The 11165-nt window shown below is 38.6% G+C and overlaps 1 protein-coding gene across 3 annotated transcripts in view; it reads right to left on the bottom strand.

Annotated features, from left to right (window-relative positions):
• Positions 1-1865: 1865 nt before the first annotated feature.
• The window catches only part of Kcnh7 (potassium voltage-gated channel subfamily H member 7), a 464734-nt gene continuing 455434 nt past the window's right edge, over positions 1866-11165 (bottom strand). For all 3 annotated transcript variants that reach the window (XM_021154157.3, XM_085834833.1, XM_085834834.1), the window contains exons 15-16: positions 8975-9167; positions 1866-5669 (exon numbers count right to left, since the gene is read on the bottom strand). In XM_021154157.3, the coding sequence (XP_021009816.1) occupies positions 5403-5669; positions 8975-9167 (460 nt within the window). In that variant the 3' untranslated portion in view covers positions 1866-5402. The remainder of the gene's footprint in view (positions 5670-8974; positions 9168-11165) is intronic.

Below are 11165 nucleotides of genomic sequence, written 5' to 3'. Positions count from 1 at the left end.
AATACCTACGACACAACGCAGAAGAGGTGGCCCCAACACTAACACTGTCTCCTTTTAGCAACCCCCTCTTTGGCAGGTACATGAGAACCACTTTGTAGATTTCTATTACACACTGAGTGTCTGTGTGGAGAGTTAGGTGGAGAAAGTGATGGAGATATTTTCACACGGTAGTCAGTAACACAGTGATCAATGCTACTGTGCCCCAGCCGGAGCACCGCTTGGACAATGCGCATGTTACAGGATGAACTTGCACCTTCACACAGTGCATGGCTCACACAGGAGAACTCAGGTGCTTAACATCTACAGAATGTATTTGTGCAGTGAGAGAAAGGATCTGGGGGGGCCTGAAAGTAGCTTTACCACTGTGTGACGCTCTAGTCTCTGTAAAAACAGTAACTGTTTACTTTTAAAGTTGAATTTTATAAATGGTTTCAAATATCCATCTGGGCACCACATCACATCCAAGGAGACAATATGCAGTGCACTAGTCTTTATAGAATATTCTCTGGTACCTTTAAGTTGGGCAGATTACCCTGCAGAATTTAACATCAATTCAGAGCAGGTTTTTTTTTTTTGTTGTTGTTTTGTTTTTTTTACATTGAAAGTCATATCTCACCACTATTATTGTCAATATTATTACTTTAAAGCTGTAGTGCCAATAGTACAACATTAAGGGACTCTTGTAGCTACAGTTATGTTATTCTGAGTCAAAAGCTTTAGTCGTGGAAATGACGACATAGTTACTTAACTCTTATGCAAAAGAAAATTATTTGTCTTCCTAATTGTTTTTAATGTCATGTTCAGGGTGTAGGGATGGATTTTAGAATTTATTTTTAAAGCATCTACTTTGTGCCAGGCCCTTTTCTATACTTGATTTTGTTTCTTTTCAAATTTTAGTGAGGTGTGGACTATAATCTCATTTTTACAGGGTCGGGGAAAAACTCAACGTGGGTAATTCCCTCAGGGTCATATAGCATGTGAATAAAATAGTTACTGTTGGGATCTGAGTTGACCTCACTACAGGGTGTATATTGTGGACCTCAGTGTTTTAGTGTGCGTACAGACCCTGTGAAGGATTGCTCATTGAAGGATCAGTACTGGGGCCCAGCCTTCACATTTCTGATTTAGTAGCTCTGGACTGAGACCCAGAACCATTTGTTTCTAAGTCCTTGGGTGATATGAGCTTCAGAACCACAGTTTGAGGGCACTTCACAGCAACCTGAATGAGCAGGAATATTGGAATATTTATGTTACTGCAAAAAAAATGTAACCACAAATGAAATAACAATTGAATTTTCTGACCTAAAAGTTTCTAACATTAAATAAAAAGCCATTAGCATGTCAAGACCATGATTTTTAGATTTGCTTCACCAGTGAATAAACAATATAGAGTCCCTTATATTAAATTATAGCCAGAGTTACAGTTCATTTCCTTTTCTTTCTTTTTTCTCTTCCTTCCTTCCTTCCTTTCTTTTCCTTTCTTTCTTTCTTTCTTTCTTTCTTTCTTTCTTTCTTTCTTTCTTTCTTTCTTTCTTTCTTTCTTTCTTCCTTCCTTCCTTCCTTCCTTTCTCTTTCTTTCTTTCTTTCTTTCTTTCTTTCTTTCTTTCTTTCTTTCTTTCTTTCTTTCTTTCTTCCTTTCCTTTCCTTTCCTTTCCTTTCCTTTCCTTTCCTTTCCTTTCCTTTCCTTTCCTTTCCTTTCCTTTCCTTTCCTTTCCTTTCCTTTCCTTTCCTTTCCTTTCCTTTCCTTTCCTTTCCTTTCCTTTCCTTTCCTTTCCTTTCCTTTCCTTTCTTTTCTTTTCTTTCTTTCTTTCTTTCTTTCTTTCTTTCTTTCTTTCGACAGAGTTTCTCTGTATAGCCCTGGCTGTCCTGGAACTCACTGTGTAAACCAGGCTAGCCTTGAACTCAGAAATCCACCTGCCTCTGCCTCCCAAGTGCTGGGATTAAAGGTATGTGCCACCACTGCCTGGCTATAGTTCATTTCTCACAACTGACTAATTTAATTAATTGCTTTTTTCCAACTATAAAATATTCTTACTTAGTATTAATTACTTTTTTGTATGGACTAAAGAGGTGATACATTTTATCCTTATTTATGATGTGTAAGGTAGGATCTGAAAATGACATTTGGCTACAAATGCTTTCTCCTAGGTGTTTAGGAGCCATTGTATAAGTTCAAGCCCACACAGTCTTTGAGCTCTGAAATGCACATATTACACCTGATTCCCAATGTCAGTATGGCCTCTTCCCTGACGACAAGAATATAAAACTTTAATCTCACGGCCAGGCCATTATAATAAACTTGAAATTTACACTGCCTCAAATTGGCCTCCTGCATTCCCCTGTTTGCAGAATTAGTGACTATTATATTAAAGAAATCACTTCTATATTTTTATTCCTGTTTTTCTCATCAGCTAATTAAAGTATGGGACTCCCCTCTGGGATAAGATGATGAGTCTTAGAGACAATTCTCTGTCCTGCAGTTAATAGCAGCAGGCGAACATCTCATCCAAATAAACTTTAAGATAGCATTTTTTTAAAGTACATGGGACCAGACACTAATTTTGGGTTAAAAGCAAAGGGCATTACATGAATACTTTTAATTCCCTCTAAGGAAAGCAATCTCTATGCTGAGGTTTGCCTGGTGCAAAGTTAGACCTGGCCTTGGGCAAAACTCCAAGGTAGAGGTGACAGATTACTTTTGCTATAGATGATAGGCAGGGTAATGCCATTTTAAAGCTATTTTTAGGGTGTATTTTGTAATCAAGTTAATTGCTTTTATTACCCATAAGTCAGTTAAACTGTCTATCATCTGACACTTATGACTATGTATATCTTTATGTTGCTTGGGGCACTGTTAAAACTAATGTTCTATAGAAAAACAAAAAGGATCTGTTTATATTCCTACACAGCCCCCCTGAGACTTACAATTTAAACAGCAAAAAATGTACTACATGTCTAAGAATTAAGAAGGGAATGGATTTGTGTTGTGCTAGAATTTAAACCAGGTAGACTCTTGTATACCACCCATCATCTTCCCGTCCCTGTGTGCCCAGTTTCTACAAAGAAGTATAAACCGAGGCTTTCAACAGGCTGAATTGTATGCACATCATACCCAACATTGCAGTGGAAGTATTCACTAATCAAACAATTAGACCTCTGTTTCTCACCTGCCAAATCCCCTCTCCTTACAAATGAGCAAGTTCTCGTGAATTTATTCTGAATACACAGAACTTAGGCAAAATAGTCTTTAGGAAACTTGTTGCAGCTGCACACATGTGCCCTTATATGAAAATACAACCCCTAAATCCACATCTAAGTTGTTCGCTACTTATAGGACCCGCTCCTTTGTGTGTGGCGTCTCATTCAAATGTCTGTTGAACGAATGATTGAAAGTGGCCTTTAGTCTACATTTGTATCCACACCACATCAAACAACCTGCGAAGCCCGTTTTAATTTCCTATAGTTTTGTTGACTTGACTGGTCTTTTGCCATAAGTATGTAAACGATTACTTTCCTTAAATTAAGTGAGAATAAGAACATTCCCTATGTGTAGATTCTTTCTCACCCAGGTCAGACTAGCAAATTCTGTGCCTGCTTAAAAATATGTATGGGACAATAGAAGGTCAATCTATAACCACATTTTAAATACAGTATTATGCATATTTAATAAACTGCTTGCCTTTGAAGTGGATTGACAGGTGAGTGTCAAAGTGTTCATTGACCAAGTGAAGGAAAATCCATTTAATAATGTACAGATAAAATACTGTCTAAAGGTCCGTGGGAGCAGAAGAATTAGTAGAAAAACCAAGAAACCTTTAAAAGATTTCTTAGTGTTTGTTCAGAAGAAAAGAAAATAGGTCAGTGTCTGAAAATTTTAAAATTATAATTGAGTTCAAAATGATATTTGGCTAGAGTCTGACCAATCAGAATTGTAAATTACATTTTTTTCTCTGTTGATTTTAAGGTCCAAATGACATATCCATCTCCAGTACCTAACCTTCTAAAATGTTAGAATATATGCTTCTACTTTGTTTCCTGTGATTTGGAAACAATGTAGAAATCAGCCTAAATTATATATAACAGATTTTCTCTTAATTTTTAATTAACAAGAATCTTTTTTAGATGGGTCAGTGAACAGCATTTGTCACCGCTGTCATAATCAAGCAAGGAATCAACCCATTCTTAATTACAGAGTTTTGTTGACTCTGAAGTTTCATATTTAAAAAAAAATGAGACTCTACTATTTGACCAAATACAAGATTGTTATCACATATAGAAATCTGAAGAAATTATGAATGTCCTTTTGTGTAAGTGGCATGTTAAGGACCATGCCCAACACACGAAATAATTTTTCTTTTAAGCCCTCAGAAAAATGTATTACTGTAAATATTTTAGGTAGTTACTGCAGAATTTACTAGAGAGACCGTGTTATTCTCTCACTAACGTTCTCCTCTATTCATGATGGTGTAGCTGAAGACAAGCTTGGGGAAGCACTGGACCTCCTCAGTCTGTCTGAAAGCAGGGCCAGAATTCCCACAAGATCTTCCTTCCTGTCAGGCTGCTCACTGGGCCAGGGACTGCAGGCAACTGCTTCCCATGGCTTCCTGACCTTCGGAAGCTTGGGACAGCTTTGTGCTGTCATCTCACCAAAATGAGTAACTCTTGATGAAGGTCTTCTAGGGACATGAAACCAGGGTCTGGGTTCCTGTGGAAACCTCACATGGGTTGTCGTCCATGGGACCTGAAGTTTACTAAACCCACCGCCATCTGCCTTTCATATACCTGTCCCTGTAAAGCTATGGAGGGAGAACTATAGCTTTTGGTATTTGGGGGTTTTGCTCCCTTTCTGACTGCTGTGTATAACTCAAACCTTGCATCGTTGTTTATTATCAAAGGAAATGAATGTAACACTAAACATGTCAATACAGAAGGATGTCTGCTCTCCAAAGCGACTAACTTCTCTTTATCCGCCTGACCTTCCGTAAGTTGAGGATCATCTGAGTTGTACTCATGAACTCTTGTATTCCTTGGTTGGTTATTTGCTTGGAAGGCATTTTCATAATGAAGCACTGGATCAGTAAAAGCGGTCAGTAGGAGTCTCCATGCAAGAGAAACTGGAGTTCCCTAACATGCACATGATTTGAAAAAATAAAATTCAAAAAACAAGGTGCCTCGAGATGCTGGCAGTTTTAACATTTTGGAACCAAAAAGCTCTTATGTATATTTACATCCTAACTGCTCAACGTTACCTTACAAGCTTCAATTTAGGAAAAATATACAGTACTTTTGCATATAATGGTACCTTGTGAGCCCCTGAGTCAAGTAGAGAGGATTTAAATACAAAAAGGAAAACAGCCATTAAAAGCACTTACATCGGATGTGGAGGAGATAGTACAAAAGGATTACTTTCCTGGAAGACCAGGATCAGAAACATGCCTATGGAGACCCAAGATCCCTACAGTGCTTAGGGAGGAATCTGGCAGAGAGGGATGCCGGATGGGATGAAGGTAAGTTTTTCTTTGCCGAGGGTCAAGCTCTGATGACACATCACTGTCTTGTTTTAAAAGTGAAGTCAAGTTGTCTTCTGAAGCTGTGTTCAGGCGCCTTCCGCTTGACAGTGATTCTTTGGATTTGAGTTTGGATTTTTCAAGGTCGAGAAATTCAGGACACTGGTAGAAAGATAAGAAAATGCACTTTTACAATTCACTCCAAAAGTGAACTAAAATTATGTTCACATAACTGACCCAGATGTGTATTCTCTACCCAGTTATTGTATGTGACTAAGGGTATTAGCCAACATCTCTCTCCTAAAATGGTCTAGAGATTAAGGGCTCTGTTATCTCAGACGAAGGACTTAACTTTCACTCTAAAGCCAGATTTTAAAGTTCAGTTCAGTTGTGTTTTGTTTCGTTTTCTAAGTATTCAACTTTGAGTTGTGTGGTTTTAATAAAAAAAAAAAGACTGGATTAAATGAAATAAAATCACCATTCCTATCAGAAATTACAGTCTGAACCAACTACAAACAAAGAATAAAAAAATATAGTTGCATGTCTTTCCCATCCATCAAAACCTGTCACAGATAAATTAACTTTTATATCTTAGAAAGATTGTCATTATTTTTCTTCTGACATGCTAACTTCTGTTGGCACGTTGTTTCACTTTCTAGAGTATTTTACATTTAATTTCCACACAGAAATGGTCACAAAATTGTCTACAAATTCTTTTTTTTTTTTTTAGTTTTTAATATTTTTTTTTACATATTTTCCTCAATTACATTTCCAATGCTATCCCCAAAAGTCCTCCATAGCGCCCCCCACTTCCCTACCCACCCATTCCCATTCTTTTGGCCCTGGCATTCCCCTATATTGGGGCATATAAAGTTTGCAAGTCCAATGGGCCTCTCTTTCCATTGATGGCCGACTAGGCCTTCTTTCGATACATATGCAGCTAGAGACAAGAGCTCCGGGGTACTGGTTAGTTCATCATGTTGTTCCAACTATAGGGTTGCAGATCCCTTTAGCTCCTTGGGTACTTTCTCTAGCTTCTCCATTGGGAGCCCTGTGATACATCCAATAGCTGACTGTGAGCATCCACTCCTGTGTTTGCTAGGCCCCTGCATAGTCTCACAAGAGACAGCTATATTAGCGTCCTTTCAGCAAAATCTTGCTAGTGTATGCAACGGTGTCCGCGTTTAGAAGCTGATTCTTTTGATTTTTATTTATTTGCTTTTTAAAAATTAATTATTCCATTCATTTACACACACACACGCACACACACACACACACACACACACACACACACACACACACACAAGCATGTACACATAAATGTTACTGTTTAAATTTTTCTTTAAGTCTGCTATTTGCGAATAGTGATACCTTGATTTCTTCCTTTCCAATTTGTATCCAGTTGACCTCCTTTTGTTGTTTAATTGCTCTGGGTAGAACTTTGAGTACTATATTGAATAAATAGGGAAAGAGTGGGCATCCTTGTCTTGTCCCTGATTTTAGTGGGATTGCTTCAAGTTTCTCTCCATTTAATTTGATGTTGGCTGTTGGTTTGCTGTATATATGTTTTTAATTACGTTTAGGTATGTGCCTTGAATAGTTGATCTTTACAAGACTTTTAACATGAAGGGGTTTTGTATTTTTTCAAAGGTTATTTTACAATCTAATGAGATGATCATGTGATTTTTTCTTTGAGGTGAGTTTGCTTATATTGTGGATTACATTGATAGATTTCCATATATTGAACCATCCCTGCATCCCTGGGATGAAGCCTACTTGATCATGGTTAATGATCATTTTCATGTGTTCATGGATTCGGTTTGTAAGAATATTATTGAGTATTTTTGCATCAAAATTCATAAGGAAGTTGGTCTGAAGTTCTCTTTCTTTGTTGAGTCTTTATGTGGTTCAGGTATCAGCGTAACAGTGACTTTATAAAATGAATTGGGTATTGTTCCTTCTGTTTCTATTTTGTAGAATAGTTTGAGAAGTATTGGCATTGGGTTTTCTCTGATGGTCTGAGAGAATTCTGCACTAAAACCATCTGGCCCTGGGTTTCTTTTGGTTGGGAGAATTTTAATGACTGCTTCTATTTCCTTAGGGGTTATGGGACTGTTTAGATAGTTTATCTGATCCTGAGTTAACCTTGGTGTGTAGTATCTGTCTATAAAATTGTTCATTTCATCTAAATTTTCCAATTTTGTTGAGTATAGGCTTTTGTAGTAGGATCTGAGGATTTTTTTTAAAAAAATAATTTCTCAGTTTCTGTTATGTCTCCCTTTTCATTTCTGATTTTGTTAATTTGGATACTATCTCTGTGTCCTTTAATTAGTTTGGCTAAGAGTTTCTCTATTTTGTTGATTTTCTCAAAGATCTAGCTCTTAGTTTTATTGATTCTTTGTGTAGTTCTCTTTGTTTCTAGTTGGTTGATTTCAGCTCTGAGTTTGATTATTTGCTGCTGTCTACCCTTCTTGGGTGAGTTTGCTTCTTTTAGTTCTAGAGCCTTCAGATGCTGTCAAGCTGCTAGTGTATGCTCTCTTCAGTTTCTTTTTGGAGGCACTCAGAGCTATGAGTTATCCTCTTTGCACTGCTTTCATTTTGTCTCATAAGTTTGGGTATGCTGTGCCTTCATTTTCATTAAGTTCTAGAAAGTCTTTGATTTCTTTCTTTATTTCTTCCCTGACCAATTTAACCCAGAATTGTTCCTGTCTAAAGAAACCACAGGGGCAAACATGATGCAGAGACTGAGAGAAAGACCATCCAGAGACTGCCCAGCTTTGGGATCCATCCCATCTGAAGATACCAAACCCTGACACTATTTCTGATGCCAAGAAGTGCTTGCAAATAGGAGCTTGGTTTGGTTGTCCCTGAGAGGCTCCAAGAGAGATGCAGATACTCACAGTCAAGCATTGTCTGAGCTCAGAGACCCCAATGGAAGAGTTAGGGGAAGGATTGAATGAGTTGAAGGGGATTGCAGCCCCATAGGAAGAACAACACTATCAACTATTCAGACCCCTCAGAGTTCCCAGGGACTAAATTGCCAACCAAATAGTACATGTGGGTTCTTCCATCCCCCCCCCCATCCCCATATATGAAGTGGAGGATTGCATTATCTGACATCAGGGAGATGCTAAAGGGGCGAGGCAGGCATGGATGGGCAGGTGGGAGGGGGAGCACTATCTTAGAGGCATAGGGGAGCAAGAGAGGGAAAGGAGGCTTGTGGAGGGGAAACCAGGAAGGGGAACAGCATTTGAAATGCAAACAAATAATATAAATTTAAAAAAAAATGTCTGCCGTTTGCAACTTTTAAGGGCGCATACTGCAAAACACAGGCCCAGTTTACAGAAACCCTTGAGCATAAACAGATGGGAACAGAAATCCATGCTTTCCATAAGTGAGTCTTACTCAGGTGATCTCTGGAGATATGCTCAAAGAGTCACGGTCAGTTTTGCAATGTCTACACTCACCTGTGAGGAGGGGCTGAAACTCCGGTCAGTCTTAATGGATGCTCTGGGGTGACTGGTTCTCAACAGACGGAGGATGGGCCTCTGGTACTCTGCTCCTGCAGTCACCATGCTGTAGGCTGGAGGGACTACCGTGGTTTGTTTCTGCAGGAGCTGCAAGATGGCCTGGATGTCCGTTGTCATTTGGGATTCAAGTCTGAAAGATATAGAAAAGGGAGAGATAGTTTTAAATAGTCCTAACCTGCAAAAACATCTGAGACCATATCAGCAGTGCCAACAAACAGAATTACAAGGAGCTGCTTTAAACAGGAGGGGGAGGACAGAGACTCTCTCCCACTTGACCCTTTCCATAGAGTCAATTACTCTGATACAGACCATTGATTTCTTATGGGTATACTAACAGAAAAAGAGAGTTCATACAATAAGCTTTATCTTTACAAAACTTTATTGATTTTGACATATAAAGCACATTTGGAATATTGTGATCAGCAATCATTTGATTTCCCCCTCAGTCAAAGATGAATTTGATAACATGCTTCTTTATGATTACAACATCTCAGGAAAACATCTTGCAAAACTTTGTATTTTCACTATGTACTGGCTAGTATTGTGTCATTTTTACACACAAACTAGAGCTAATGTGAAAGATAGGAACTGCAATTGGAAAGACACCTCCATATGAGTGACTGTAGGGTATTTTCTTAATTAGTGATCAGTGTAGGAGGACCCAGTCCATTGTGGGTGGTGTCTTGGTTGGTGGTCCTGGGTTCTATGAGTAAGCAAATGGAGCAAGCCACCAGGAGCAAGGCAGTAAGCAGCACCCCTCCATGGCCTCTGTATCAGCTCCTGCCTCCAGGTTCCTGCCCTGTGTGAGTTCCTGTCCTGACTTCCCTTGATGACTACTGTGATATGGAAGTTTAGGTCTAATAAACCTTTTCCTCCTCAGATTGCTGTGGTCATGGTACCTTTAAATAAAATTCTAGAGAAAATGACAAAATGCATGGTTTGTGCCAGGTCCAAAGGAAACTCCAAATCTCCCAACTCCAAGGCTGTCCAAGTAATCCAGAAATGAGCTCAAACTGGACATAGGGGGATTTCTGGCAGTTAGAGAAAAGTCTGCATTCTTGTGAAACCAGTTCCCACTGGCAAGAAGGAGTCATTTCCCTTACCTCCATCAAAAGGGACATAGAGATAATTAACAGATACCTCTGGAACTTACCAACTTACCAAGGTGGTCTCCAGGCTCCCTCAGTCTCTTCTCACTTGGTGTATATCTCAAAGTGTCTGCTAGCCTTCTGGCCTATCTCAGCTCCATCTCTACCCTAAACTCTCTCCAGCTCCTGGGCATCCCTCCCTCCAGATTCTCATCTTGCCTCTAACCCAACAGTGTTTCCTTCTTCAGCCTCCTGGTATTCTCACTTTGTTCCTATATTCTCTGCTCTTCTAGTATTCTCACCATGCTTTCCGTGTACTGTCTCCTGCTCTTCCCCCCATTCCCCCATCCAATAATCTGCTCTGGACTCTTCCAGATGCTTCTGGCTGTTTTGTGTTTCAAAAAATGAAATAAAATACAAGATACCATAGAGCATTCATGTCAGCAGTTACTTTCCTGAGCCTCCTCACATGCATCTGGTGCTGAAATCTTCACATACAGCTTGATTGCCCTGTGTGGACAGCTTAAGATAAGGGGTTTTGTGGGTGTAAGAACAAGATTTGAACTATGTGCAATTTTAGAAAGTTCCTTGAATTATCTTATTTGTGCTTGTGATTGAGCACAGAATCAAGAGAGAGAGAATAGTAAAATTTAGAACTATCTTCTTAATTAAATACACATACTTGTGGAAATTAGCTTTGATTTTTAAAAGAATAAAAATCTGGAAAACATTATAGAAGCTGTATATGATTTTTCACTTTAATTTTTGAGATAATATCTTTCTGTGCAGGGAGGCCTGTCTAGCCTATACTTACTTCTCTTCAAGTGTTTGGAACTAATGGGTTTACAGGTGTGCCAGACACAAGGTTCTTATTGCCTTTTAATATTAACATTAACAATAAGAATCGTTCTTTTCCAATTATAGTATATTCTTATAGATTTTTCTTTCATTGATAAATATAACTGGAGAGTGCACTGGTATTCCTCATACTAATGGAAAGAAGGAAACACTTGAAATGTAAATAAATAAAATATCCAATT

Source organism: Mus caroli, unplaced genomic scaffold (assembly GCF_978045245.1).
Source record: "Mus caroli unplaced genomic scaffold, Mus_caroli_1 scaffold_2, whole genome shotgun sequence".
NCBI classification, from domain to species: Eukaryota; Metazoa; Chordata; class Mammalia; order Rodentia; family Muridae; genus Mus; species Mus caroli.
This window is presented reverse-complemented; position numbering and strand designations above follow the sequence as displayed.